This window comes from Aspergillus sydowii (assembly GCF_001890705.1).
Source record: "Aspergillus sydowii CBS 593.65 unplaced genomic scaffold ASPSYscaffold_1, whole genome shotgun sequence".
In the NCBI taxonomy this organism is placed as follows: domain Eukaryota; kingdom Fungi; phylum Ascomycota; class Eurotiomycetes; order Eurotiales; family Aspergillaceae; genus Aspergillus; species Aspergillus sydowii.
The window spans coordinates 671,629-699,507 of NW_024467859.1; the positions used below are offsets into that span (position 1 = coordinate 671,629).

Genomic DNA, 27,879 nt, shown 5'->3' on the forward strand with positions numbered 1-27,879 from the left:
TAGCGTCCCGACCGCCTCCGCCAACCACCGCAGCTCGGGGACGAGAACCCAACCGGACAGCTACCCACACTACATCACTCCAGCCCCGACTTCCAGCTTTCCATCCACAAGTGCTTCATGCCTGCTTGCCAGGCGCGGCGATAGCTTTCTTTTGCCCTCTACCTCTCAGACAACCCCACCACCATGCCCAACTCAGCCAAATACCTCCTCATTTCCCTCCCCTCCTCCATCACTCCCTCCCACCACCGCGACGATGCTCTCGAAACCATCACATCCACCGTCGGTGCGGACAACGGCACAGTCGCTCCCTTTCCGATTCCCGAATTCAAGATCGGCACTCTCGATGCTCTCGTGCAGCAAGCGGACGAACTGGCGAAGCTAGAGGCTGCTTGCCAAGCTGTGGTTGGTAAGGTCGGCGATGCGTTGAAGAATGTCCTGGAAGGGGACGAGGCCCAGATTGAGAAGATGAAGACGGTGAATGATAGTATGTTGTCAACTGTGTCTCGGTCGACTTGATTATACTGCGGAGTGGCGTGTTGACATTGGCGACAGAACCTGTGGATCAGTATCTCCGAACGTTTTCATGGAATAAGGTCAAATACCGGGCCGACAAGTCGCTGTCGGAATTGATTGATCTTCTACAAAAAGTGCGTTTTTTGCGGCGACTTTGTATCGTTCTGTATCAAGCTAACTTGTCGCAGGAAGCTGCCAGCATTGACAACGACCTCCGATCGAAATACTCCCAATACAACCAGATCAAGAATACGTTGGCCACTCTCCAACGGAAACAAACGTAACAGTCCCGGACTTTCAAGTTTGCGAACAAGTTTCAACTAACTGAACCAGGGGAAATCTATCTACCAAGTCTCTTGCTTCCGTTGTGGACCCTCGCAGTCTTGTTCAGAACTCCGAGTACATCGAAACACACCTCGTTGCTGTTCCAGCGCAGCAAGTGAAAGAATTTCTTAAGACTTACGAAACCGTAGCGCCCATGGTTGTCCCCCGCTCCGCAACCTTGGTAGCCCAAGACAACGAATTCACCCTGTACGGCGTCACGACATTCCGCAAGCACAGCACGGAGTTTGTGCACAAGTGCCGCGAACAGAAATGGATTCCCCGCGACTTCAAATACGTGGAAGGCGGAAAGGAAGAGGAGCGCAAGGAGGTCGAGCGCGTGGGCGGCGACGAACGCAAGCTCTGGGGTGAGACGCTGCGACTGGGTCGGACATCATGGAGCGAGGCGGTTATGGTGTGGGTTCACGTTCTCGTCCTCCGGGTATTCGTCGAGACTGTGCTCCGGTACGGTCTTCCATTGGACTTTGTCTGCACGCTTGTCAAGGTACGTACCCCATTGCGATCCCCAGAGAATCAAATGCTAAAAGCCAGCAGACGCCGAGCTCGAAACAAGCCGACAAAGCCAAGAAAAACCTGGACGATAAGTACTCGTACTTAGCCGGAAACGCCTTCGGGCGAGACAAGAAGGGCCGGGTTAAGAAAGAAGATCCAAACGAGATGCATGGGGTTGAGGGTGGTGGTGCAGAGTACACGGCCTATGTGTACTACGATTTTGAATTCAATTGATCCACCCGAGATTGTTTTTTGTCTATATCTGCCTGGTTGGTTACTGGACCTGAATACCTGCATGTTGGTAGCGTACATATACCGTATACTGAGCCTGAATTGAGCAATTGATCCTTTCTACGCCACCATCACTAATAGCCTGCTGGAACCACCATTGGAAATTATAGGCGATTTGTCTACGGAGCATCTCGTCAACGATCGCCATCCGTGCGTGGGATGAGGATAAGTCTTGGACTCTTGGAAAGTACCTGCGACCTGCGTACGTAAGTGCCGTCCCCCGCGCTCGGAGGGAGCCCCGCCAATCTTTGTCGGTGTCCCGCCCTATTTTTCTCGTCCCAGCCCGTCCCTCTCCTATCCTCTGCTTCTCCTTTCTTTTTCTTCTTCTCTCCTTAACTTGTTTCCCTTTTCTCTATCTTCGTCAATCATACCAGTTCTCCCAGGAAGCCAGGTCAACCCCATCGCACCTCCAAAATGGCCACGTACGCACCCCCACCACCCGAAACCACCAGCCCGTTTCACCGACTAACAAATCCGTCAGGAACATCACCTACCACGCCTCTGCCCTCACCCGCACAGAGCGCAGCAACCTGCGCAACCAGCGCGGCCTTACAATCTGGCTGACCGGTCTCTCCGCCTCCGGAAAGTCCACCATTGCCGTCGAGCTCGAGCACCAGCTGCTCCGCGAGCGCGGCGTCTCCGCCTACCGTCTAGACGGTGACAATGTCCGCTTCGGCCTGAACAAGGACCTAGGCTTCTCGGACGCCGACCGCAACGAGAACATCCGCCGCATTGCGGAGGTTGCGAAGCTCTTCGCTGACTCGGCCTCTATCGCCATCACCTCGTTCATCTCTCCCTTCCGCGCGGACCGTGACACTGCCCGCAAGCTGCACGAGGTCCCCACGCCTGGTGAGGAGACTGGATTGCCGTTTGTTGAGGTCTACATTGATGTGCCGATTGAGGTTGCGGAGCAGCGGGACCCTAAGGGTCTGTACAAGAAGGCTCGTGAGGGTGTGATCAAGGAGTTCACCGGTATTAGCAGCCCTTATGAGGCGCCGGAGAAGCCAGAGGTTCACGTCAAGAATGTGGACTTGCCTGTGCAGGAGGCTGTTAAGCAGATTATCGCGTACCTTGATGCTCAGGGATACCTTCCCCCCAAGAAGGAGTAGATTTGTTATCCTTGGATTCTGTATTTTGTGAAAGACATTTCGGTGTAGATAGTTTATTTTGCGTCTGTTGCGCGCGGGCTTTTATGGATCAGTATGTCGCTGGATAGACATACGTGCAGATAGATTTTATATACCAGTGTCTGTACATTTGACTGAGTACTACTTTCATATTACTATGCTCGTCCAATCCTCTACATCTAGATCCTATATACACTTTCTATACACGGCTCTATTTCCCACCTTCTGCAAGACTAATCACCTTCTTGGCCGCATCCTCAAAACTATCAAACGCATGCAGCGGAAGCCCGCTCTCGGCAATCTACACGACAACCACATTAGTACACACCTCTTACCCATATGCGTTTTATAAGGGAGTAACCCACCATCTTCTGTCCGCTCTCCTCGTTCGTCCCCCTCAACCGCACAACAACAGGGACACTCATCTCCAGATCCCGGAACGCCATGATGATTCCCTCAGCAATCATGTCACACCGCGTGAGGCCGCCGAAGATATTCACGAAGATGGCCTTCACACGCGCGTCAGAGGTAATTATTCGGAACGAGGACTTGACGGTCTCGGTGGTGGCTTTGCCGCCCGTGTCGAGGAAGTTGGCGCAGTGGCCGCCGTGGATAGAGAGTGCGTCAATGGTGTTCATTGCTAGGCCAGCGCCATTGACTGCGCGAGGTGGGGTTGTTAACAAAGCATGTCCGCTTGGTGGATGGGTATGCTTTCGTTGTCTTACCTAAGGTTCCGATGCTGCCTTCCCCTTCCAGTCTACAAAGTTCAGGTTAGTTGGGGTTAATCAACCATACACAATGTAAATCTAGATGAGGGATGAACATACTTGACGTAGACAATCCCGTCCTTCTCAGCTTCTACCTCCTCGGGCACTTCCTCCTTGGCGTTCCTCAGTTTATGGATATCCTCCTGCCGTCCTGAGCTTCGAAACGCAGCGTCATCGAATCCGAATCTTGCGCCGCGCACCTCTAGGGACTCGGACGTCCGGACCTCTAGCACGAAGGCCTCCTTCTGTTTGAAGATTTCCCAAAGCGCCTGAACAAGCTCTGCAAGTTTTGCGTGTGCTGCATTCGGAAGTTGTAGCTGAAAGGCAAGGGTTGCGATTATGGGGTCTGAAGCGCCAAAGCTCTCTGTGGCGTATGCGAAAGGGAGACGAACAGAGTTGCCAGGCTCGAAGCCAGCAGATGACGAGGCGACTAGCCTAGGTGTAAGGGCTGTCCTGTCAATTGTGAGGGATAGGTGAAGGTCTGAGGGTGATTCGGCGCTCTCATTGACAGGGATAGCCTTTTGCTTGAGGATGTCGAGAGCTTGGGATTGCTTGATGTACAGAGTTCGGGATTGCATTTTCTGGAGCGGCATTTGTTGGTGTCTGGGAGTGGAGGTGGGCCGTCTCATTGTGTGTATGCCTCTTTTCTGTGTTCCAAAGGTGGAAGACTGCGGCTGTAAGTCTTTTTTGATCGTCATGTATGATTATATGGGGCACTTACGCCTGGGCCTAGAGCGCTAGAGCGTTTGGTGAGAAGGGTTCTCATGCCCTCACCAAACTTTTCTGGGTGGTTCACCATGACTGCACCTGCGCGCTCGAGTGCATTATACTTCTCCTCTGGTCCCGGTTCTCCAGGCGCCGTCCAGGCTCCTGCATGACCCATGATCCGGCCAGGGGGGGCTTGGCGGCCACCGACCAAAGCCATGATCGGTCTGCCACGTTAGTATACATATAATTCAAGACGGAGATTTAAGGGCATACTTCGGGTTCGCGGTTCGGCGGCGGTAGTCCGTAATCCATTCTGCTGCATCCATTTCGGCAGTTCCACCAATCTCACCCACCAATATGATCCCCTCCGTGTCTGGATCTTCTTCGAATACCTTTAGAGCGTCGACGAAGTTGGTACCTGCGAGGGGATCTCCTCCCATGCTGATACAAAGGCTCTGGCCCAGTCCGGCACGTGTAGTAGAGGCAACAGTCTCGTAGCTCAGAGTGCCCGACTTCGCGACAATACCTACATTTCCGGGCGCGAAACAAGGTAGTGGCTGGAATCCAATGCGGCATTTCCCAATGGCAGAAATAATACCTGGGCAGTTTGCCCCGACCAGTCGAGTTTTGGATTGGGTCTTGAGGATTGAGTGGAGCTATTTATTCGATAAGTATCTGATCAGCCACGTTAGGAAGATGAGGCCCATCGTACACGGAGTAAGTCATGGAGCGGAACGTGCTCTGCTACTGCAACGACCAGTGGGATCTCAGCCTCGATGGCCTCTTCAATTGCTTTTGCCGTTTGGTTTCCTGGCACGTATATTGCCGACGCATCTGGCGTGGCTCGCTCTTGCGCCTGTCATGGGTATATGAGTGTTGAACTTCAGCAATAATAGAGGCATTGGAGGCCGCACCGCCTTAACTGAGGGGAAAACAGGAAGTCCAAGGTGCTCGCCCTCCACGCCAGGCTTTACACCCCCAACAATCTTCGTCCCCCATTCTAGAGACTCTTTTACATTTGCCGTAGCCTAGCTCGTCAGTATTTTCCGGTGTTGTTGATTTCGGGCCGGACGATACCTGTCGGCCTGCAACATCGTAAGTATAGTGGAATGAGCATCCGGTATCGGCGATGCATACCTGTAAACCCCTGGAAGAGAACTCTCGTGTGTGCACCAATCTTAAGATTCGGAAGTGTATCCGCATAATCGCCGCGCCGCGGCGAGCTGGAAAAGTGCTTGGCTTGCGTTACTGAGGCTCGCAGAAGTCGTGTTCTCTGCGCCCGCACAGTTAACGAGCACAACCCGGTCATTGCGAAGCGTAAACAGGCAAGGGACAATGGCGCCGGAAATGAGCTCTCGTAAACCAAGGATACGTTTTAAGTTAATAAAGCAATCTAACAACGAAACAAGAACAATTGAGCTCCAGGTGGAGTATAAGAGGCTTCGGGGGAAATAAACCTAGGGAAATCTGGGGTCTTAAAGGCGTTCGAACCTCCGTGCCGGTCTCGGGCTTCTTGCCGAATCTTTCCGAGATTTCGAGAGAACGAGACTCGACAGTGATTGGTCTTCTCGGAAACTGAGCGCTGCCTTACTCTCGGAGCGACAGGTGCCCGCTGCACACGTGTTGCCGCGCATGAAAGCTGGTCCAGATAGCCGTTTTGCGTCCATATCGCCGCCCCGTCGACCAGGGGATTACACGGCCTCTTGATCCAAATAGCCGACCACGAAATAAACCCAGCCTCGTGCGGAATTACCTGGAGCATGCAAGTAGACCTCAGTGTGATACAACTACGGACGCGGTCCACCATAATCTAGCAAGTTAGCATAGCCTGCAGCATGTGGTGTGCACATGCAGCCTCTGGGACACCTCGCGCCATCCTTTGGGACGTAGATCTCAGTCGATGAGCGATCGGCCTGCTCTGCGGTCGCTCTGAGCCCAGAATCCCAGCCAGCGCCCATTCCGGCGAAATGAACCCCCAATGATGGAGCTGTCACTCCATTCCATTTCCTCCATCCCAATCACGAGACCCAACCAAACAAGGCGGGGTTGAAGTGAAACGCAGCAAACTCCAGACTGACGCCATACATTATTTCACCCTTGACTATTAATAAACTACACCCACATATCGACTCGGTCCAGACATTGGGCCTGAAGGTCGTTACTCCGTTTAAAAAGTGCTTGCTGAGATGGCTTCGAAGCCCACGTCGGGCGCAAAGGGTGTGTTCTGTCTTTCATTCTCCTTTCTGTTCTTCTCTCTCGTTTAGCTTGCTTGCTCACTTGACATCTTGCCCATTCCCGAGCTGTTATACATACATACATACATACATACACCGTACATATTTTTTTTTAATCCAGGAAATCCCTGCTGATAACCATTCCCAATGCCCACAGCCGCAAGTCCAACCTCAGCAGCAATAGCAACTTCCGAGCTCCAATCTTCCCTTCGCGAACTCCACATCGGCGAAAAGACCTCCTCCATCCCCGACATCCCGCGTCCGAAAATAAAAACCACCTCTCTGAACACCGCCGCACCCGTGCCCAAGAAAAAGAAGACCCCTGTCGTCGTCGACTCCTGGGAAGATGAGCTCGACGAATCCTCTCCCGCGGAGTCCGCCCAGGACGAGGTAGATCCGGGGACATCCAATTCCGCAGAATCAGATACTAGCCTGGGCACATCGCCCGCTGTGGCGGAGGGGCCGCTCGATCCCCCTCCTACACCCATCTCGCCGCAGACGTCGCAGCCCTGGGCTGCTGCGACGGGCAGGTATGGAGGGCCGACGTCTTCTGCTACGTCCAGATCTAGTTCTACGTCTGGCCCGCGAGACCCGAATCGGCGGCCGGAGAAGCAGACTGCTGTTGCTGGCAGGTTGATTGCCGGAGCCTTGGGGATCCGAGCACCCAAGCGGACGGAGGAACAGCGGGCGTATGATCGGTCTGTCAAGGAGCAGGAGATCAGACGACGGAATAATGAGAAAGAGGAGGCAGCCAGGCTAAAAGAGGAAGAGGAGAAGGCGAAGGCTGCTGTTTGGGATGATTAAGTGCCTCATCGGCTGTTTGTTTGTTTGTTTACTGCGTTCTTGTTCCGTCGTCATTTACAGTGCATTTGTCAATTGAAGGTAATGTGGAGTTGAACCGACTTTGTATGTGATGTTTTGGAGGGTGGAGTTTTGATCTTCAGGCGCAACATATCATGTATACTCATACAAGGAAGGCACTGCTGTAGAGGATGTTGTGGTCATGTCATTATTCGAAGATAACATGAAAGACACTAGCATAACGCATATGCGCCAACGCTGGCCTTCTGATCTATCGAAAGAGAATATTAAAAAAAAAAGGGAAGCAGTCATAACTAGAGCACGCAAGCAGTCCGCTGTATCTTTTTCCCATTATGTCGTGTGACTCCCTCGTCATCAAAGCTAGAAACCCATTCCAAATCAGAAGAAACCCCCCCGTTTTGAGCCAAGATCAAACACGAGCATCGACCACACGATGGCTCATCTCCGAAACAATACGAGAAGGCATGATTCCCGAAGGAGAAAGCGGCAGCCGTGACGGGAAATGTGTGGATCGAATCGTAGATATCGTCGTCGAGAGACAGCGCACCCACCTAGCCTCCAATCTGCTCTTGGTGGACTTCAAGAGTGTCACCATCCGCCATATCCAGCTAGAAAAAGGGAAAAGAGTCAGCCACATGTATTCATATTGTGAATTTAGAATTCGGCATGAAGGACCCAATCGGACATACAGTGTCAGGCGTGTCCTCCGGTCTCACTCGGGTGCCGTCAAAAAGGAAACGGACGGTGGAGGCTTGCTTTCCTTGCCGTTCACAGAAGGCATCCATGAGTTTCTTCAGCTGAGTCGACCGCTTGATCTTGAAGAAAACCTCATTGTTGTTATCAGTGACCTTGATGTTGAGGTGCTCGACAGCGCCAGCTGGGGCCTCGCCTCCTTGTGGTGTATCGGACATGGTTGCGGTGTTTCCTGTGAATGTGGTGGCGAGAAGCGAATATTGGCTTGGGAGGAGTCTGTAACCTTTCGTTAGTCTCGTTATCGGTTGAATGTGATGCGATCTGGTGCGGGGTACGATGTGGAAGTCGAATGGGTTGGGAGCGTACTAACAGAACTTCTGGAGTGTCACGATAAAATGGCCGCGGTTTGAAGAGGATGTTGATGTAAAAGACCAAGTAGAGAAGGAAGAAGATGAGGGTGTCAATGAGATTAATGTAGGAGGCGACGAGACGGTGATCAAGGCCCCCACCAGTGAAGAGCCGCGGAAAATCTATTCTGCGGCGCAAGTCTGTTTGAATGCAGGTGAATGAAAGTATGGAGCATCAAGTTATCCTGCCATTAACAATCCTAACCAACCAAAAACTTTGTCTCTTACTCTGATTGAATTGATGTAAGCTTCTCTGAGGATATCTTTGCTTTCTTTTTATCTTCACCTCACTCACAGTAAATGCTGCTAACATTGTTGAAGTACTCCATTACATCATGGTAAGGAGCAGATATACACCTGGATAAAGCCGGATAATAACATCTAGCTCTACAGGGCGGGTTAAAGGAAGATATAGCGTTTGATCCTCCTTGCCATCCGCGAGCAGTATGGTCTCACTTTCCTCTGATTGTCTTTCAACCGTTGCTGACCATACTTAGTGCGCCATTCAAGGTAGACATCCCGAACCATGGCACATATCGACCAGGCATTAACAGCTACAGCGTGTTTGACCAAGAACTCCTATCAAGAGAAAAAGTGCCAGGATCAGATAAACGCCTTGTATGAATGCTGCAATGCGTTTTACAAACAACAAGGCGACGACGCGAAAACTCCGAGCTGCCCCAAACCCAACTTGCTGAAGCTCAAGATGAAGCAGCGTGGACAAGAAACTTAAAACTCTTCGCCTACGTTTTTTGCCCTGTTATAGATACGATGTACATACTAGATCTCGCGGGTGTAAATACATCGAGAACCCAGAAGCTTTGCTTGACTGGAATTAAGCTTGCGTGTTGAATGAACGCTACACAGCTGCGGAGTGTGCTGTAACAATTCCCTTGCAGTCTGGGCTCCCATGTAAAGTGAAGAGCAAGACTAGTTGTAAGAACTGCTGAATTGTTCTAAGACAATCTTGAGCACGCAAGAGGCCGATTGACCTGAACGAAGATTGAAAACGCTCGTTCCGAGACTCTAATGATTGCCTAATTGACATTGAAGAAGAAAAGAAAAAGAAGAAAACGAGCGGCAGAAAATCCGAGAGATTTTTTAAGGCGCGGAGAACACAACACTAGTCCCGTTGTGGTCTAGTGTTTGCCCGACCAAAACAGCGCGCTGGGCCAACAAGAATTCATGCGGTGACAACGCAAAGAGGCAGAAACACTGTCGCGCAGCTGCATTCTGCTTCCCCCCAGCCCATTGCTGGGAGTTTTGTCTTTCCACTATCGTCTAGCTCATGGCTCCCTTGAGTAGAGCTGCCGGGTCTACCGGTCCTGTTTCTGGCTTCACGTCATTCAATGTGAGTATTGTTTTCGAGCTCAGATCTTCTTCGAGCGCTTCTAACACACCACCTCTTTGCTACGCAGAACCAACAGCCACCAAACAATACCGAGATTATCGAGATCGATGATGATGACGATGAGCCCATGGATGAGGAGGAAGAAGTAGGTGAGGACGAAGAAGGGGTAGAAGTCGAGGACGATGACGAGGAAATGGACGGAGATGAGAACGGAGAGCTCGAGGAAGACGCATCCCATATGAATGGCAGCGAATCACCTCTTATTCTTCCCGGATCTCCGAAGGGGCAAAGTAGGCCTCTCGTACACGAGCTTCGATACATCTCTGACCGTGCTACAGATGGATTTGATGCCGCCTCCGAGTTCTTCACCTCAGCAGGCGCACAGCAAGCTCTGCACCCCCTCCGTCGAACTGCCGACCGTGTTACGCGCCAAATCGAAGCATTCGCGGAAAAGCTGGACCGCTTCAGACAAAAGGACAACCGCGCTGACGAATTTGGGAGTTACCAGGCAGTCTACCACTTGGTGAAGGGATACCAGACCATTGCGGAAGATGCAATGCATGACATCTCTAAGAAGGAGACACTGAAGAAAGCGAAAGGAAGCTGGGGCTTCAACCAAACCAACGGCGTTTCTCAGACCGATGCGAAGACCGAAGAAGAACTGCAACGGTTACAGTTGGAAGCAAGCACTTGGCAGCTTCTGCTTAACCTTATCAGTATCGATGACCCTCCTAGCAGGGCAAGTTTCCGGCAATCACAAGAGACCGTGTTTCAAAAACTGCATCGATATTCGTCGGATCGTGAAGTATGGGACCAGTTCATGAAGGCGGATCAATACGCGGTGGAATGTGTTCTTGCAATGAAGTGGCTGGAATACACAGCGCGGAACTCTGTCCTCGACATCGACTCTTTAATATCGGAACTAGAGGCGCAGGCCGAGAGAGGACAAGGTTCATGGACTCATGGATGGCTTTACACCAAGGAAACCATTAAGGGACAAAAGCGACTGCGCGCCTGGCCTCAACCTCTCGAGCCGAATGACCCAGGGATTACAGCTTCATTGCTAACCTCTGAACAATCCGAGCCCCTGGTTACACAATTGGATCCCGACGCCGTTACCCGCCAAAAACAGAACCTCCAACGAAAGGATCAGTACTACGAGCGTGCCACGTGGATGACTTGCTGGAAAATGCTTAGACAGGGGGAGAACTGGAGTAAAATCAGAGAATGGGCCTCAGATCGACTAGAGAACTGGCGGGCAGTTAGTATCTGCGGTTCCAGCGTTGATCCAAACTCAGGTGGAGACACGCCTATTGACGATTCAACTACACGGATGATGAACTGGCGCTCTCAAGATTCCTGGAGGTCCGCTTGTTCAAGTCTGGCACGAGACTCCAAAACCGAAGATTTCGAGCGTGCCGTTTACGGGCTGTTGTGCGGCGAGTCAGAAGCGGCCTTCAAGGTGTGCCAGAGCTGGGACGACTATCTGTATGTCTACTTCAACAATGTCGTCCTATCCCGCTACAGGGGGTTCTGCAAGCAATTTCAGCGAAAGCTCAACCATTCTCCTACAAGCCCAATGGTTTTCACGCCTGAGCCTGCGGGCTACGCAGATTTCAATAAGTTTGTGCAATACACCAGGGGCCATGAGCGTATCGGAGGTGAGGCTCGAAACCCCTACCGTACAATCCAAGCTGCGATCCTGGGTAAAGGATATGATTTTTTCTTCGCATCATTGGCCGCGGCAGTTTCGCAAGCAGCTATCAATAGGAATCAGCCTTCATTTATACCCGACCTTTCACCGAACTACGTTGATGACTCTCTTCTCATTGCGGCTGAGGATGGTGATGCTTTGAGGATTGCTACTCACCTCTTTATCATCACCAACTCCATCGGCTATGTGCGAAGTGATACTCAATTTTATGACATCGCGTCTGTGAATTTGATAGGATATATTGCCAACCTGGAGGAAGCTCGCCGCCCTGATCTGATTCCACTCTATGCCTGTCGTCTTCCCGAACACGTGTTGTACTCTGTGCTTGGCGATGTTCTGATCGAGATAGTTGATCCTAGAGACAGGAGATATCAAGTTCAGATGATGCACAAGTACGATATTGACGTCGAGTCGGTTATTCGTGAACAGTGGGAGACGGTTACGTCTGGGGAATCTGCTATTGATCATTCAAGGTCTCTCAAGCAGTTCCCGAAAGTTGTGACCCGTAAGGATGGGAACCGCGAGCTGGTGCCTGTCAAACATGATTTTATTGGAACGGACCTTTCAAGAAAAGACGAGAAAATCATTCGCAGTCTTGAATGGCTTCGTTATGTCGACGGGCAATGGGGTCGAATCTGCTTCCTTGGGGCAACGCTTTACCGGAAGTTCTACAGTAAGTTTCTTCATCTTCTGCAGTAGAATAGTTGCTAACACTTCAAAAGTTTCTGGTAGACTCCCTGCAGCTAGGGAACTCAGTAGGCGAATGCGACTATCGGATATTTCTCGAGAATCCTTCGGATTCGATATCGCTGATTTTGCTATGGACTATGAGGAAGAGTTGGATATCGGCACCCCAGAACCGTCCAGCCCTTCCAAAGCGCGAGCATACGGGCACAAGCGGAATAAATCTAGCAGTAACAGCTTGCCGTCGACTGCTCAAACCAGACTTCTTTGCGCACAGTCGCGGACTATGCGTGATCTAGAACAACTTATCCTCGCCTTCGACGCATTGGAGAAGTTTGGTGGCGTATGCGAGAAAATCGATAGCAGCAAACGCCGGCGCGACTCGGGAACCATCAAGAACCTCCTTGCGGAACTGCAGGATGCGCTAGACGGAGTCAGCGTGCATATTGATGCAGTCCTATACGACTGGCTAATCAGCGGCCAAAGCGGTAAGCACTTTGCCTTAATGTCTACTTTCAAACCACACTCACTAACTGAAATTCTATAGACGAAGAACAAGCCGCACTAGAAGAAATCCGCAACACCTACATACCCGAACTCTTCCTCGATTACCACAGCGCCCTCTATTACTCCGCGCATGTCATCAGCAGCGACATTCTAGTCCAATGCATGAACCTCGCCATGCAAGTCGCCGAAAATGAGCTGCTGACGCGCGCCTTTGTAGCGTCGCGTCGGATGGCTGAGCTGACGGATGCGTTGGCGCTTTCGAGCAAGGCGATGATTAATGCGCGCGCGAAGCCCGGCACGAGGCTTTTGGGCGGCGAGTCGCTCGCCATTTGGAACGTGGAGGCGCCCATGGATGAAGAGGATATGATGATGCTTCGTGAGGCGCGGTAAGGGCCTTATTGATTGCTTACTCGACTTGCATAACCGCACCACTACTACTGTGCCCGCTAAGCTGGAGTACCACCACTATTTACTCAGTAGGTACGGATTACTACTAAGAGTGGCCGTACGTACCTATTTATGTATTTTCTATCAATTTCAGCATGGATGGATTGTACATTACCAACAACGTTTCTATTTTTGCTTGTACCGTTTCCTTTTTCCTTATCTCTTTTGTATTTCCACTACTTACATACTTGTCTCCTTTTGTCGTTGTCTCTCTTTACCTAGTGAGATGTCTTGGAGGGATTGGTATGGATGGCTGGGAGATTCATTTCGATTGCATTAGGACAGGGTTCTGGGAGTGATACAAGGTGTTTTCTATAATAGGATACAAGCCGAGAAACTGAAATATGGAGCTTAGAAGTTTATTTGCCGCGTTTGTCTTGGCTATCTCTTGACTGTTTTAGATATTTACGGTGTATATTGATCAATCTATCTATAGTAGCCGGGTCGATGTCTGTCAATAGTTCAGCTCGATTGCATAACGATCACAGCCACCGCACGGCTGACGGCTGGCCGAGATACCGCCTGGACCATGTTCGAAAAACTAAGCAGCTATGGAGACGGACGGGTGTGGGATAACTGAAGTGAGACATTGAGATTGACGAGGCCGTTGCGGCGTCTCGACCCACGTTACGCGTTCAGGTCTTAGAATTAGTATACGATTATGGTGAGTACATGAGGACACCGAGGACGGGTTCATGGGTTCTTCAACCAGCCGTTTGCACTTTCGATGTTTGATTGGCAATCGAATATCTCCCGATCAAGTTTGCAGATAGAATCACTCGCCGTTTCACTTTAATCAGGATCAGGATCGCGCCAGATGTAATAGCCTCGGACACCGGAGTGTACCTTAAAACGGAGACACTCCGTTGGACGCCTTGATATGGGGGTTGGAGTTAGCAAGTTCACCTATCGGGTTTGAGGCTGTCCGGGATTAAGCTGAAGAGGCCGGAATACACGTCATGTTGGTCGTGGCCATGGGGTTAAGTAGACAAGAATTGGCGGTGATGATTCTTGAATGCTTGTGATTCTTGGTTTTGCTGCAGTCAAGTTCTCGAGACCGGAGCTCTCATAATTCAAAGACTTCACACTTGGCATCGACAAACGAGGAGATTGGTACCGAGGCGCGTTGCAGGATCGTCACTGGCCCGAAACAGGGATCCCCAGACCCTTCCTTGCACGGGTACGATTGTATCCTTGTTTGACTGTTGTCTCCAGGATCGAAGTGAAGCGATCGCCCAGAGCCAAATATCCATGCCAAATCAGGCAGTAGAGTCCCTTGACCGTCGAGACTAGAGAAAAGCCAAAGTCTTGACTGCAAGCAGGGATTAATCACCTGGAGCCAATAATGGACGGGGAGCCAATAATGGACGGGCATCCAAGGGAAGGCGAGAAGAAGAAATGAAGTGGGGATGGACAGACTGCACAGCCTCCGCCAAGCGCCGAATTCAGAGCACTATTTCTTTGCTAATTCAGAAATCAACCGGTCTTCAGCATTCATTTCTCATTCGAATTATTAATTGGCTCAAGTTGGGAAGAAAAGAGGGTCAATGATTCGCGAGATTAATTCCAGCGTGGAGGCGTGGCTTGTTAATTTTCAGGGTTTTGCAGACGCAGGCCAGCTGGCAGTGGTCTCGTATCCAACCCTTGGGGAAGGGAGACTCGACAAGTGGCTAGGAGCTGAGTTTGGAAAATCACGAATCAGGCCCAATCATTCTTTAAGCTGTCATCAGAGAGTCATCGACTGAGCAACCATAACACGCAGGCCCGAAAAGGGAGTCTGGACTTGCAGCAAAAGGCAATGTTATGGGGAAGAACCAGGGTGGAATTGAGGCAGTGCAAGCCAGGAGCGAGTAAGGTTGGCGGGAGCAGTGACAAGCTCCGTTTCCTCCTCCAGTGGCAATCTCGAAGTCGCAACAAAGCCAAGAATCCATAAAAGGAGGCTTCGCTTTGCACTAGATCTGACGGTGTTGGCGAGATTGTCTGTCCTTCGCTGACGGCTGCGTGCTGCTGCTCATCGAGACTCGAGAGATGCTGCAACCAGCAAGAGTAAGAAATACGAACCCTTGAGTCTGGAAGACTTCTAGATCGGAGCTGAGTGGGTCGGTGTGAGTGGAGTGACGGAAGCAGCACGTATGGATTATTAGTCTATTTACCGTAGATTCGCGGCAGTCAGGGTCCGACCGACCTCTGTTGGTGACACGCTCGACTTGGCTCTCGTCTTTTTTCTTTTTCGCTTCACCTTTTTGTCCTCTTCATGTCGCTCGTATTTTGGTCGCTCCTCCATCCTGATTCCTGAGCTCCTTCGTTGCTCCTAAATTCTTACTCCTTGGACCTCGATCCTGCAGCCTCCTTCCTTCTGTCACGTTGACGGATCAGTGCGTTCGCTTGTTTCGCCTGCATATTGGGTGACTCTTGGGCACTACCCACAGCCTCTCGCCGTTTCCCATCTCTTCTGGTGGGATTGTTGACGGACGTGGAGTTGTCAATTCGCCTTGGAATGGATGCCCTCTCTTGTTGCTAGCTTGGCGCTCGCTTTTGATGACAGGGTTGAATAGTATCCAGTTGCTCCTCCCGGGGCCACAATCTTATTGATATACCGCACCCCTTCCCTTTGTCAGTCAGTTTTCGGGATTTCTTGAAGGGTTGGCGTCGTCTTTGGCCGATCATGTCAGAGCCGAAATCATCGAATGAGAATGACTCTGCGCAGACTCCTACGACTCCTCTCCGCAGAGAACGAGCCCCGACGATAACAATAGACACGTCGGCTATCTCCGACCAGGGCCTCTCCCGTCCTCAAGTTGAAGCCCCCCAGCAGGCTTCGCGCTCTACCAACAATGGTGATCATACAGAGACCAGCGCGCTTCTGAATGGCAATGCTGTTTCTCCTTCCGACACGCGTTCAGTTGCATCGATACGCTCGTATGGTTCGTCAGAAGTCAGGGAGCACGATAGCAGGCCGACCTCGCCGTCACCTCACCATGTGGCATCGCCGAGTTCGAAAATGACGGACTCTATGCTTCATTCTAACTACCTCGCCGTGCCGGGAACTAGGTCGCGTGGAAACTCGCTTGAGTCTAACGATTCTATACAATCTAGTGGAGCCGAATCGCACTCAAATCATAATAGCCATGAGTCGCCTGCAGCATCAGCGGATAATACCATTGAAAACTACGAGGAGGCTCTTCAGCCCGATCCGGGCAGGGAGGCGGAATTCGAAGTGGAAAACAACAACTTTGCCTTCTCCCCAGGACAACTGAACAAGTTATTGAATCCAAAGAACCTCGGTGCCTTCTATGCGCTTGGCGGACTTGCTGGTCTTGCGAAAGGCCTGCGAACCGATGTGCGTAGTGGGTTGAGCTTGGACGAAAAGGAGTTGGAAGGGTATATAAGTTTCGATGACGCGACAGCATCAAGCAGTGCCGAATCTTTGCCGAAGCCTGCCGCCGAAAACGAGCCCCTAGGGCCATCCCGAGCCGATACCGCGACTCCCCATAAACAGGACGAGAACTCTTACTTTGATCGTAAGCGCATATACGGATCAAACAAGCTGCCGGAGAAGAAGACCAAGTCTATCCTCGAACTAGCGTGGCTCGCATACAATGACAAGGTGCTCATTTTGTTGACAGTGGCTGCCATCATCTCGCTTGCGCTAGGAATTTACCAGTCTCTAACAGCGAAGCCTGACGAGCCGCGGGTTCAATGGGTCGAGGGTGTCGCTATCATTGTAGCAATCTTGATTGTTGTGGTTGTCGGCGCAGCCAATGACTGGCAGAAGGAACGTCAATTCGTAAAACTTAACAAGAAGAAGGAGGATCGAATGGTTAAGGTTATCCGCTCCGGGAAGATGGCCGAGGTTTCTGTCCACGATATTCTGGTTGGCGATGTTATGCGTCTGGAACCTGGTGACCTTGTTCCAGTGGACGGCATCTATATCGGAGGTCATAATGTCAAATGTGATGAATCTTCTGCTACAGGTGAATCGGACGTACTCCACAAATCACCCGCACAGGATGTTTATGGAATGATTGAACGGCGTGAGAATCTCGCCAAACAGGATCCGTTTGTCGTATCTGGTGCCAAGGTATCGGAAGGTGTTGGGCAGTTTTTGGTTACTGCAGTTGGAGTGAACTCTACTTATGGCAAGACAATGATGTCTCTTCAAGATGAGGGCCAGACCACACCATTACAGACGAAGCTGAATGTCCTTGCGGAATATATTGCGAAGCTCGGTCTGGCTGCTGGTTTGCTGCTATTTGTTGTCTTATTCATCAAGTTCCTTGCCCAGTTGAAAGGCATGGGTAGCGCCGATGATAAAGGCCAGGCTTTTCTGCAGATTTTCATTGTGGCTGTGACTGTTATTGTTGTTGCCGTTCCGGAAGGTTTACCGTTGGCTGTCACGCTTGCGCTTGCATTTGCCACCACACGTATGCTGAAGGACAACAACCTGGTTCGCTTGCTAAGAGCATGTGAAACAATGGGCAACGCAACGACCATTTGTTCAGACAAGACAGGCACACTGACGGAAAACAAGATGACCGCCGTGGCTGCGACTCTGGGACTGAGCACTAAATTTGGAGGGAAATCCCAAACATCCTCCTCACCTGCGTCCGGGAACGACGACCTGTCTCCCGGTTCTGGAAACGTATTATCTCCTTCGGAGTTTGTGTCAAGTCTTTCACAACCCGCCAAAAAGCTTCTCGTCGACTCGATCGTACTCAACTCGACTGCATTTGAAGGGGAACAAGAAGGAGCCATGACCTTTATCGGTTCAAAGACCGAGACGGCTCTCCTAGGCTTCGCTCGGACATACCTGGGACTGGGGTCGCTCAGCGAAGCAAGGGATAATGCTACTATTGCTCAAATGGAGCCTTTTGATTCGGGCCGAAAATGTATGGCGGTTGTGGTCAAAATGGACAATGGAAAGTATCGGATGCTAGTTAAAGGCGCTTCGGAGATTTTGCTGGCTAAATCGTCAAGTGTCGTCCGCGACCCTTCTCGAGGTCTTGAGGAAGGACCGCTAGATGAAAACGACCGTTCTAAGCTTGAAAACACAATCAACAACTACGCCACTCAGTCCTTGAGAGCCATCAGTATGGTTTACCGCGACTTTACAGAGTGGCCTCCCAAAGGAGCTCCCACTCAGGAAGATAATCGTTCGCTTGCAGTGTTCGACCACATTTTCAAGGATATGGTTATGTTTGGTGTTTGGGGCATCCAAGACCCTCTCCGAGCTGGAGTGACAGAATCAGTCAAGCAGTGTCAGCGTGCCGGTGTCTTTGTGCGCATGGTCACAGGTGACAACCTTATAACCGCCAAGTCAATTGCACAAGAGTGCGGGATTTTCACTGCTGGGGGAATTGCAATTGAAGGCCCCAAGTTCCGGAAACTTAGCAGCCGCCAAATGACACAAATCATTCCACGACTCCAAGTCCTTGCTAGATCGAGCCCCGATGACAAGAAGATTCTTGTTTCTCAGCTGAAGAAACTAGGCGAGACAGTTGCAGTGACTGGCGATGGGACAAATGATGCTCAAGCTTTGAAGACAGCAGATGTCGGATTTTCCATGGGAATTGCGGGAACTGAGGTTGCTAAGGAAGCATCGGACATCATTCTGATGGATGATAACTTTGCTTCTATTGTGAAGGCTATGGCTTGGGGTAGGACTGTCAACGATGCGGTGAAGAAGTTCTTGCAAGTGAGTCGTCGTTGTGTCTGATACCATGTTCCCAAACTAACCGGGATACAGTTCCAAATCACAGTCAACATCACTGCCGTCCTTCTCACTTTCATCTCTGCTGTGGCTAATGAAAATGAGGAGTCAGTGTTGACAGCAGTTCAGCTTCTGTGGGTCAACCTGATTATGGATACCTTTGCTGCGCTTGCGCTTGGTATGTTTCGAAACCCAAGGTCGTATATTATGAGCTAACTGTGATCTAGCAACTGATCCGCCATCGCCTTCCGTTCTTGACCGTCGCCCGGAACCGAAGTCCGCACCTCTCATCACCTTGACTATGTGGAAGATGATCATCGGACAAAGCATCTACCAGCTGGTTATCACGTTCATCCTAAATTTCGCTGGAACATCCCTTCTAAAGTCCATAATCGACTTTTCCGACGACAATGCTGGCACGATTCTCACAACAGTGGTTTTTAATACGTTCGTCTGGATGCAAATCTTTAATCAATGGAAGTAAGTGCTCAATCTGTCCCCAAATATGGAATAGGATCAATGTTAACTCTCATTTAGCTCTCGTCGCTTAGATAATGGGCTCAATATTTTTGATGGACTTTTCCGCAACCAGTGGTTCGTCGGTATCCAATTCATCATTGTTGGCGGTCAGATTTTGATCATTTTCGTTGGTGGACATGCCTTTTCGGTTGCTCGCCTTAACGGAGGACAATGGGCAGTCTGTCTCATCCTCGGCCTAATATCGCTCCCGGTTGCTGTGATAATTCGATTGATTCCGGACGAATTCATTCGCAAGCTCGTTCCGACATTCCATCGCCGTAAGAAGCGCCCAGAACTCGTTGTATCCGATGAAGACCGCCCGCGATTTGAATGGAACCCAGCTCTAGAAGAAATTCGCGACCAGCTTTCATTCTTCAAGCAGCTCCGGGGCGGCCGACTGAAGAACCTTGCGCACAAGCTACAGCATCCGGAAGAGTTTCTGCCACGATCACGTAGCGGCTCAAGGTCGCGAGAGAACTCGGTCCCGGGGACCCCTGTGGGAGGAGACAGTACTGACGGCAGTCCACCACTTCCTGCTACCCCCGAATCCCGGTCAAGGAAGCGTACGCGTTCCCGCTCAAATTCAATCTTTAGTCCAGCCGCTGCAATGGCGGGCGTGGTCGCAGGCAGTATTGCCGGCTGGTCTCCGATTGAGAGGCCAGCAGAAGGAGAGCCATTAAAATTCGACTTGAACAGCAGCGGAGGGCTGAATAGGCAACCGGGGATTGAAGTACATCCTGACACTGCACCAGATGTCAATATTGTCGGTGACTACCAGCCCACAGCGACAACTCCTCCAAGCCAGAACCCAGACCTCATTCCTTACTTTGAAAACGCACCACCCGCTCGCGAACCATCCAACCGCAGCAGACGATCCAGGTCTCGATCTAGCCAAAGCCAGGTTTAAACTGCAGGCACACTGGGGCCCAAACATATGCTTCTCACCTAATTAATTACCAAATACGTCTTTTACAATACCATCGAAGGAATACGAACACGCCAGGTTCCTCGTTTACCAACAATCCATCCTAATATTCTGTTTCATTATTTAAAAGTACCGTGGTGGACCCTGACCATCATTTCACTGTGCGGTTTCTTTCCCTAGTATCTTGTTTCCGCTCTTTCGGGGGCTTTTCCATCTCTCGTGTCCGGGGTGTGTCCGGCGCCTGGGGGTGGCAATGTCCTACATTATTCTTTTCTTTCTGTTTTTATAATAGACAATTTCGCATCAAGGTTGGGATTTCATTAGCCTGGCGCTTTCGGACAGCTTGGGTTTTCTTTTTCCGTTCATGTCGGCAGCCACCGCTCTCGTGTTTCGGCTTCTCTTCTCTGTATATAGTCACCTCCTTTCATGCTACTAATTGTCCTGAGGGGGGATAATAAGAATTATTTTATTTGTCTAATTTTTCCCTTCTTATGTTGATCTTGCGTAAGATATGCGAATAGAAGAGCAACCTAGGACAGCCGCTCTTTCATTGCCAAAACCATTCATATACGTAGTCGACTATTTAGAATTGCCCTTTAACTTGTTGTTCTTAAGAACCAACCTACCAACTATACCTAAACGCCCTATCTTGCTTATCAGTAAGATCGGTATACGGCGTCCCATTCACATCCAACTCCTGTCCATGCCCGTGCCCTACTATCGCACCCTCCAACCCACCACCAGTAATATCAGTGGCTTCCCTTTCTCTCCGCTTATTGTCCCACATACAAAGCAGCCGATAAACCACCGTGGTGAAAATAAGCAGCCCCCATGTAACCAGCGCCGTGATCAGGCCCTCCAGGTACTTGGGCCGATTCGTCCACAGCTGCGGCGACGCAATGCACCCGGCACAGTAGCCGATGAAGAACATGGCGTTGACGATCGCGCGTTTCGTGTTGCCTTTTACGTTTGAGGCGACGAGGGATAATAGCACAGACATCGAGGCGCTTATGCAGGAGGCCTGTACGTATATACATTGGTATTAGTTATCATTGGTGTTGGGTGTTTATTATAGGGTTGGGTTATAAAAAGAGGGTTGCGGGGAACTAGACTGTACCAGCCAAGCAGAGGCGATAAGCGCCCAGCCCGAACTAAGCGGGAGGACGAGCATGAGGATTGTACCGATGATAGGCGGGATAGTGAGTAGTAGTACAACGAGGGTGCGCTGGCGCGGGAAGACATAGCATAGTATCAAACCGACCCAGAGCAGGGCAACCTGGACGGAGCCCGAGGGCGCGGTATACAGCATTGTCTGGAGCTGGGTGTATCCGATTGAATTGATGACGAGGGTTGCGAAGGTCAGAACAGGCGACTGCATTGTAACCAGCACGCCGAACCAGAAGACGCACCAAGCCTTGGGGTCGAGCATTGTCTCCTTGAGCTGAGGGAGGGAGAAGGAGGTCTTATCGCCGCCTTCGCGGTCCTTGGCCATGCGGAGGGAGAGGACGTGTTTCTCGCGCGGGGAGAGGAACCAAGCGTCTGAGGGGCCGGAGGGCATGAGTGTGAAGAAGCCGACCCCTGAGGCGGCGGTGATGAGGCCGCAGATGAGGAAGAGGGTGCGCCAGGGTGCCAGGGCGAGGGTGGTGTTTTTACCGATGCCGTACATGAGCAGGCAGCCGAGGGTTTGGGCGATACCGTTCATGCTGACCCAGAGGGCTGTGCGTGAGGCATGCTCGTGCTTGCGCCACCAGATGGAGGTTATGGTGACAAAGGCTGGGGAGACGGCGCCTTCGGTGAAGCCTAGCAGGAAGCGGACGGCGGCGAAGCCGGCGTAGTTCTGGGGCGCCGCGAGACAAGTGCATGAGATACCCCAGAGGATGCTGAGTTGGTTAATTCAGGTTTGTAAGGGACGGCAAAGGGAGAAAGTTGGACGTACACAGTGGCACCGACGAACTTGGTCAATGGTAAACGACTCATCAGGTATATGAACGGGTATTCGGCCACCAATTGACCGACGTAAAAGATAGAGCTGCACCAGGAGTATTGCGAATTTGAGAGCCCGAGATCCTCAATGAGGCCAAAGACGCCGGCATAGCTGAGACTTTGCTTGTCGAGATACTGCAGCAGGAAGACGAGGCACATCTGGCATTGTCAGTAGCTGTCTCGCATAGTAAATGTACGGACTCACAAACGGCAGAATAACCATATCGATCTTGCGTACAAGAGCCTTCTCCTCTTCCTCAGTGTACGTCTCAACCATATCGAGGTCGCTAGGACGCCTCTTCTCGTCCGCAGACGGACGGTGTTTCGCGTCAGAGGCTTCCATAGTGGGAGACTTAGCAAGGGGTGTTGAGGGAACTGAAGAACTCGGCAACCAGCACAGCTGGGTATGGCAAGGTTATTAAACGACTTGCCGTAGCTGACTCGCCGAGTCTCCAATCCCCAGCTTTCCTCCTGGCTGAGCGCTGATAAGCTAGTCATGTCATGGCGCAGTGATGGACAGAGATGATACTGAAAGGGTCGGGATGCAGACTGCCGACGTCGGGTGCAGACTGCCGCTTCTCCAACTCTCCCCTCACCTCTGCATTTATCATCAACCCATGTCTCCTTCTTATCTCTCAAAGTAAACACCAGTGCAATGGCATCTGAAACGGACATCAAGCCTTGGCTCCGCGCAGCCTCACAGGCATATCTCCTCGCCAAAGCCAACATCGTCGACGTCGAAACAGGCACTATAAAGCAAGACCACTATGTAGCAATCAACGACGGCAAAATCACATCTGTCTCTCCCACCCCACCCCCTCCATCACTCCTGCCAGCCTCATACATCACTGTCGATTGTTCAGGCCAATATATAAGCCCAGGACTCTTCGACGCACACGTCCACTTCGTCGCAGTCCCGGGATTCAACGGCCTCTCCATGGCCTTTGGCAACTTCAACGACGTCTCACTCCTCCGCCAGCCCTACGTCGCCACCCAAATGCTCCACCGCGGCTTCACCACCGTGCGCGACTGCGGCGGCGCCCAGCTCGCCTTCAAGCAAGCAATCGAGGACGGCGTCTTCCCAGGCCCCCGCCTCTTCATAGCAGGCCACGCCCTCTCCCAGTCCGGAGGCCACGGCGATATCCGCAGCTCCCACGACCACGTGCAGTGCTGCGCAGGACACACGAACGGCCTCGGCCGCATCTGCGACGGTGTGCCAGCCTGTATGACTGCCGTCCGTGAGGAGATCCGCTCAGGCGCGGATTTTATTAAGATCATGGGGTCTGGTGGTGTCTCAACGCCCACAGATCGCCTCGAGCAGCTGCAGTTCACGAACGCCGAGATCCAGGCTATTGTTGAGTGTGCGGAAAACGCGGGCACGTATGTCACGGCGCATGCGTACACGCCCAAGGCAATCCGGCATGCAATTGAGAACGGGGTGAAGGGCATCGAGCATGGGAATTTCGTCACGGAGGAGATTGCGCGGCTTATGGTGGAGAGAGGAGTGTATCTTACGCCGACGCTGATTTCGTATGCGGAGATGGATTCGGAGCGGTGGAGGGGGTATTTACCTGCCGATGGGCAGGCGAAGAATACGGAGGTGCTGAGTGCGGGTTTGAAGAGTTTGAAGATTGCTGCTGATGCCGGGGTGACGATTTGTTATGGGAGTGATTTGTTGGGTCCGTTGGGGTTGGCCCAGACGGGGGAGTTTGCCTTGAGGGCGCAGGCGTTGAGTCCGTTGGCTGTGTTGCAGAGTGCAACTATTAACCCGGCGAAAATGGTAGGGCAGCCAGAATTTCTTGGCCAGATCAAGGAGGGTTTCTGGGCAGATGTGTTGTTTCTTAATAGGAATCCGTTGGACGATGTGACGGTCTTTGACCGGCCAGAGGAGTGTGTATTGGGGGTGATGAAGGAAGGCCGGGTGTATAAAAGCCGATGGAAGGGCTTGAAGGAGGATGCGGATATTCCAGTGCGGATTAAGTCTACATGAGATTAGGTAGCCTACTCTTTCTTCAAGTCATAACTAGTGGAAGTAACGAGCTAATGAAAAAATGTCATGTCATGTCAAGCCAATTGTCAATATGCATTATTTACATGCGACGGTATCGCCTCAAACTCCAACATGTCCAAACCAGTCAGCCCCATCAGCGCCATTTGATCATCATGGCTCCAAATCATCTGCGGGTCTACATCAAGAGATAGCCGTGGTAAGTCAACGGTGCCTGTATTAGACAGGTCTTGATGAGCTTCCGACCCTGGCCTTTTCGGAAGATCGTTCTCACTAAACCCCACCGTAGCTTGCCCGTCTATAGTGGTAGTTGCCATAGCCGATCCAAATGTAAAATCCGAGACCTCGAATGGGCCGTTCCGCTGCTGCTCAGCGCCTAAGTAGGCTTTTGACGACACCCATTGCGCCCATTGACTATACCCAGCCGCGTAGCGGGCCCCATGCTGGGTTCCCGGTCCCTGATCATCTTTATCACTCGGGGAAGACACACTCCCAAATTTCGTAAAAGCCTCGTTCGAAATAGCCTGCAGCGCCTCAATAAACCGCACACCAACCTCGGCCGGGAGATTACCAAGCGCCATTGTACGCAGATAGTTCAATCCAAACGTAACACGGGCTTCATATTCTGAATCTCGTTCAATGATTCCGGCCAGGATAGTCACGATGGTTGCAATACTGCAGCCTTGGAAGTCGGTGAAGGAGAAGCGGAAGATGAGGTTATTGTGCGAGAGATGTTCGAAGAGGTGAAGTATTATTTGGCTGGCTTTTACGCAGGATAGGGCTAGCGGGCCGAAAGTTGAAGTACAGCTATCCACTAGGACTGTGGGGGAGTTTTGCTTATGGTGCCGGACCTGAGCTTGGATGGCGCTAAGGAGAGAGCCTTTGCCGAGGACTATCCAGGCGTAGAGATAGTTAAGCCGGAGGTGGAAGGCAAGACGATAGCCATCATCTTTTGGTTCGAGGTTGTCTATTGTCAGGGGTGAAGGCAAGTTATGCTTCCAGGTTTGCAGCTCCAGTTGCAAGGCATCGATTTGGGCATTCTCGCGCTGTTTACTCCTAGACAGCGGTTTAGCATACTGCAGAATCAAAAAATGGCTTCACATACCCCAGGTCAGCAATCCGATCAATAATCCTCACCAACTCCGCATATGCTATTTGGTGTTGGATATTGTCCACCGCTTGTGTGCGATCCAAAGAAGGCAAAGGGGCTGGGAGCGGCGTGCTAATTGCCCCAGGGTCAATGGATCGTGGACGATTTAATTTTACGGCAGTAGTCCTATAAACGTATCAGGAGACACTCAAAAAATACAATCAAGAAAAAGCATTAAATCCCACCGCTCTAGCGAATATACAGACCACCATAAGCGACGGTGGATCTGCTTCTCGTGCACGGGAATCCTTGAATCATCCGTCTGCTGATGTATCTCAAGTGCAACAGCTTTGCGCAGAGCTAGGCCCATATAAGAGTATGCCGACCCCGGAGCTCTGTCTGAGAGTGAGTATACTCCTAGAATAAAGGGCGCTTGGATAGAAGTCAAAGACGTGCGATCCATGAGGTCGGGGATGAGTAACCGAGCTTCTTCGTAGAATATCCGTCCAGGATCCCCGCCACCGGGGAGTACATTGGCAGGGAAGCCCGCCGGTCGTTCTATTTCTGTCCATTGACTGCCCAGGGCGAGAACTGAGAGGACTAAACAAACGAATCCGCTATCCAAGCGGAGCTGAGATGCGGAATTTGTGTAGAGTTGATCGACGTCGGCCAAGAACTGGCTGTGGTCGAAATAAAAGGAAACATCGGATGCGTGGGTTAGGCATACTGATATTAAAAAATCAGCAACTTCTCTAGGTGGAAGAGCGCGAGAAGCCTTGTGGATGCGATTGGTTTCGTTTGGTTGTGGTGACATTGGCTGATGGAATTGCTGGTTCGGTGAGTGTCCTTCAATAGGCCAAGATATCATAGATATCCTACCGTCTGCATGGCCATCATGTCGCCCTCTTTCAGCCCTGCGCGCGAATCCAACGCAAGCTCTGTACGAAGCTGCTCAAGCATATTCTCTACCTGTGGNTGAGCAGCTATGGGATTCTTAATCCGTCGATATAATCCAAGCTTTTGGCGAAGATACTGGAGCGTACGAGCACTGATATCGAAGCCATCTTGCTTTAGAACTTCAAGAAGTTCATTTTCTTCTAGACCACTCTGGTAGAAAAGAGCTTTGATGCGGGTATGTAGAACTTCATTAGTTCCTACCGTACGATTCTGCTTTTGAATTCCCCAGCCACGAAGTCGTGTACGAAGTGTGCGCTCGGAAATAGTAATATTATAAGATCTAGCGAGTCGCTCTATTATAGAGTCGCAGGGCATATTCTCAGTATAAAGATTAATAATCTCAGCCTTGTGAGGGTCAAGATTAATAGCTGTGCGAGGCATATTTTGTACGCGTAGTTCAAAAGTATCTAGTAGTAGTATCCAAGAACATAAATATGACCACATTTATTATTTAAAAAAAGGTCTAAGGAAGGCGGAAAGTAAAGCGGTATGCTACCCTATACTAGTGCTTACATGAAATTTTTATTGTTGCAGTTTTGTTCTAATGGTCTGCCTGCGTTGGGCCAAGTTATCTTCATTGTTTGGTCTTTGAGGGAAACTAGTTAGCTGCATATCCTTCGGAAAATGCTACGAACTTACTATTATCGAGGCCACTACCATCTTCAACAGGCTTGAAGCTGGCAGATTCACATAACCTGTTCGCGGCCGTCCTCGTTAACTGTGGTGAAGCTGATTCCTCCCGAGGCTGATAATGCTTGGTAAGTTTGCAGACACTGTCATCCCGGGTACATCTCTGGCACCTGCCAGAGGCGACACCCACGCATTTGCTCTTACGAGCCTTGCACCGATAGCATCTACCAAAATAGTAAGTCTATGTCGAACGGAGCTGGCAGTTGGCCCAGGAGCGGGATGAACCTACGCCTGGGCAGCCCGCTTCCGCTTGTCATCTGGGATTCTCCGTGACTTGCGACGGCCTACAGGGCTAGGACCTATTGTGGTCATTTTCGGGCGTCCTGATTTCTTCGTCGTTGCTTCTTGAACGTTTCTGCGTCCCGAGCATTTGGAGGCCCCGACAATTTGCAAGTCACGGGTATGGGGTAGACAGGAAGATAACGAGGGTCGATAGAGTCAAGCGGTGATTGGTTCTAATATCGGTTAACCTTCTCTGCGGCGGGTAATGACTAAGTACGAGTTAACTTAAGCAGGTACCTAATACCTAGCCGGCAATTTGCCGATAGCTCCCCGTCCCAGTTGGAGTAGGTTGATATCAGGTTGTTCGAGATACCAGAGTAGCTACCTAGGCACGGCATGGGTACTTTCTCTCCCGCTATGACCCTTTCCTCCGGATTTCAACGGAGGATATCGTGCATACAACATGTGAGTTCTGTCCCTCGCTGACTGTCCTGACTATTCATGTCCATGGTGGTCCTATGACTGATATTAGGGTTACCGTTGCGGGCGAGCATTTACGCAGGTAGGAATAGGAAATTCGTGGACCAGGTAGGAATATCTAGTGCTGATGTCTACACACGGACATGATCCCCATAAGGGCTGAAAAAGACGCACGGCTGGCCAGTGGTCAGAAGGT

At 51.1% G+C, this 27,879-nt stretch overlaps 11 protein-coding genes across 11 annotated transcripts; 7 read left to right on the plus strand and 4 right to left on the minus strand.

The window, feature by feature from the left end:
• The first annotated feature begins 40 nt into the window (after positions 1–40).
• Positions 41–1,695, plus strand: ASPSYDRAFT_38043 (H(+)-transporting V1 sector ATPase subunit C). The gene is made up of 5 exons (XM_040845630.1): positions 41–484; positions 553–647; positions 702–793; positions 847–1,339; positions 1,390–1,695. Exons 1-5 carry the CDS (start codon positions 184–186, stop codon positions 1,579–1,581), a joined length of 1,173 nt encoding a protein of 390 aa, XP_040707287.1. The 5' UTR covers positions 41–183; the 3' UTR covers positions 1,582–1,695.
• Positions 1,696–2,052: 357 nt separating this feature from the next.
• On the plus strand, positions 2,053–2,747 carry ASPSYDRAFT_53169 (adenylyl-sulfate kinase; the record flags this gene model as incomplete). The annotated part of the gene is made up of 2 exons (XM_040848636.1): positions 2,053–2,060; positions 2,120–2,747. 2 exons carry the CDS (start codon positions 2,053–2,055, stop codon positions 2,745–2,747), a joined length of 636 nt encoding a protein of 211 aa, XP_040707288.1.
• Positions 2,748–2,976: 229 nt separating this feature from the next.
• On the minus strand, positions 2,977–5,549 carry ASPSYDRAFT_53170 (putative succinyl-CoA synthetase subunit alpha; the record flags this gene model as incomplete). Its single annotated transcript, XM_040848638.1, has 9 exons — positions 2,977–3,066; positions 3,131–3,423; positions 3,491–3,522; positions 3,593–4,179; positions 4,254–4,464; positions 4,514–4,896; positions 4,953–5,096; positions 5,155–5,249; positions 5,378–5,549. 9 exons carry the CDS (start codon positions 5,547–5,549, stop codon positions 2,977–2,979), a joined length of 2,007 nt encoding a protein of 668 aa, XP_040707289.1.
• A 688-nt stretch (positions 5,550–6,237) lies between these two features.
• ASPSYDRAFT_236946 (uncharacterized protein) lies at positions 6,238–7,453 on the plus strand. The gene is made up of 2 exons (XM_040844125.1): positions 6,238–6,457; positions 6,632–7,453. Exons 1-2 carry the CDS (start codon positions 6,427–6,429, stop codon positions 7,276–7,278), a joined length of 678 nt encoding a protein of 225 aa, XP_040707290.1. The 5' UTR covers positions 6,238–6,426; the 3' UTR covers positions 7,279–7,453.
• Positions 7,454–7,564: 111 nt separating this feature from the next.
• On the minus strand, positions 7,565–8,432 carry ASPSYDRAFT_74342 (SUMO family protein SMT3). Its single transcript, XM_040850771.1, has 3 exons — positions 8,360–8,432; positions 7,986–8,265; positions 7,565–7,904 (listed from the first exon to the last, which is right to left on the minus strand). Exons 2-3 carry the CDS (start codon positions 8,205–8,207, stop codon positions 7,848–7,850), a joined length of 279 nt encoding a protein of 92 aa, XP_040707291.1. The 5' UTR covers positions 8,208–8,265; positions 8,360–8,432; the 3' UTR covers positions 7,565–7,847.
• A 149-nt stretch (positions 8,433–8,581) lies between these two features.
• On the plus strand, positions 8,582–9,376 carry ASPSYDRAFT_38047 (uncharacterized protein). Its single transcript, XM_040845631.1, has 5 exons — positions 8,582–8,639; positions 8,718–8,734; positions 8,790–8,840; positions 8,894–8,906; positions 8,957–9,376. The coding sequence occupies exons 2-5, from the start codon at positions 8,732–8,734 to the stop codon at positions 9,127–9,129; spliced, it is 240 nt and encodes a 79-aa protein (XP_040707292.1). The 5' UTR covers positions 8,582–8,639; positions 8,718–8,731; the 3' UTR covers positions 9,130–9,376.
• Positions 9,377–9,684: 308 nt separating this feature from the next.
• ASPSYDRAFT_83549 (nucleoporin Nup84/Nup107 family protein) lies at positions 9,685–13,042 on the plus strand (the record flags this gene model as incomplete). Its single annotated transcript, XM_040851235.1, has 5 exons — positions 9,685–9,747; positions 9,815–10,037; positions 10,086–12,134; positions 12,184–12,633; positions 12,693–13,042. The coding sequence occupies 5 exons, from the start codon at positions 9,685–9,687 to the stop codon at positions 13,040–13,042; spliced, it is 3,135 nt and encodes a 1,044-aa protein (XP_040707293.1).
• Positions 13,043–15,764: 2,722 nt separating this feature from the next.
• pmcA (putative P-type calcium ATPase) lies at positions 15,765–20,235 on the plus strand (the record flags this gene model as incomplete). The annotated part of the gene is made up of 4 exons (XM_040848639.1): positions 15,765–18,794; positions 18,846–18,987; positions 19,037–19,289; positions 19,347–20,235. The coding sequence occupies 4 exons, from the start codon at positions 15,765–15,767 to the stop codon at positions 20,233–20,235; spliced, it is 4,314 nt and encodes a 1,437-aa protein (XP_040707294.1).
• Positions 20,236–20,875: 640 nt separating this feature from the next.
• ASPSYDRAFT_25564 (uncharacterized protein) lies at positions 20,876–22,579 on the minus strand (the record flags this gene model as incomplete). Its single annotated transcript, XM_040844178.1, has 4 exons — positions 20,876–21,274; positions 21,371–22,133; positions 22,190–22,395; positions 22,442–22,579. The coding sequence occupies 4 exons, from the start codon at positions 22,577–22,579 to the stop codon at positions 20,876–20,878; spliced, it is 1,506 nt and encodes a 501-aa protein (XP_040707295.1).
• Positions 22,580–22,847: 268 nt separating this feature from the next.
• ASPSYDRAFT_38053 (uncharacterized protein) lies at positions 22,848–24,540 on the plus strand. Its single transcript, XM_040845632.1, has 2 exons — positions 22,848–24,232; positions 24,306–24,540. The coding sequence occupies exon 1, from the start codon at positions 22,892–22,894 to the stop codon at positions 24,224–24,226; it is 1,335 nt and encodes a 444-aa protein (XP_040707296.1). The 5' UTR covers positions 22,848–22,891; the 3' UTR covers positions 24,227–24,232; positions 24,306–24,540.
• ASPSYDRAFT_142796 (Zn(II)2Cys6 transcription factor) lies at positions 24,313–27,293 on the minus strand (the record flags this gene model as incomplete). The annotated part of the gene is made up of 6 exons (XM_040841272.1): positions 24,313–25,300; positions 25,350–25,520; positions 25,580–26,163; positions 26,214–26,303; positions 26,923–27,145; positions 27,211–27,293. 6 exons carry the CDS (start codon positions 27,291–27,293, stop codon positions 24,313–24,315), a joined length of 2,139 nt encoding a protein of 712 aa, XP_040707297.1.
• Positions 27,294–27,879: the final 586 nt, after the last annotated feature.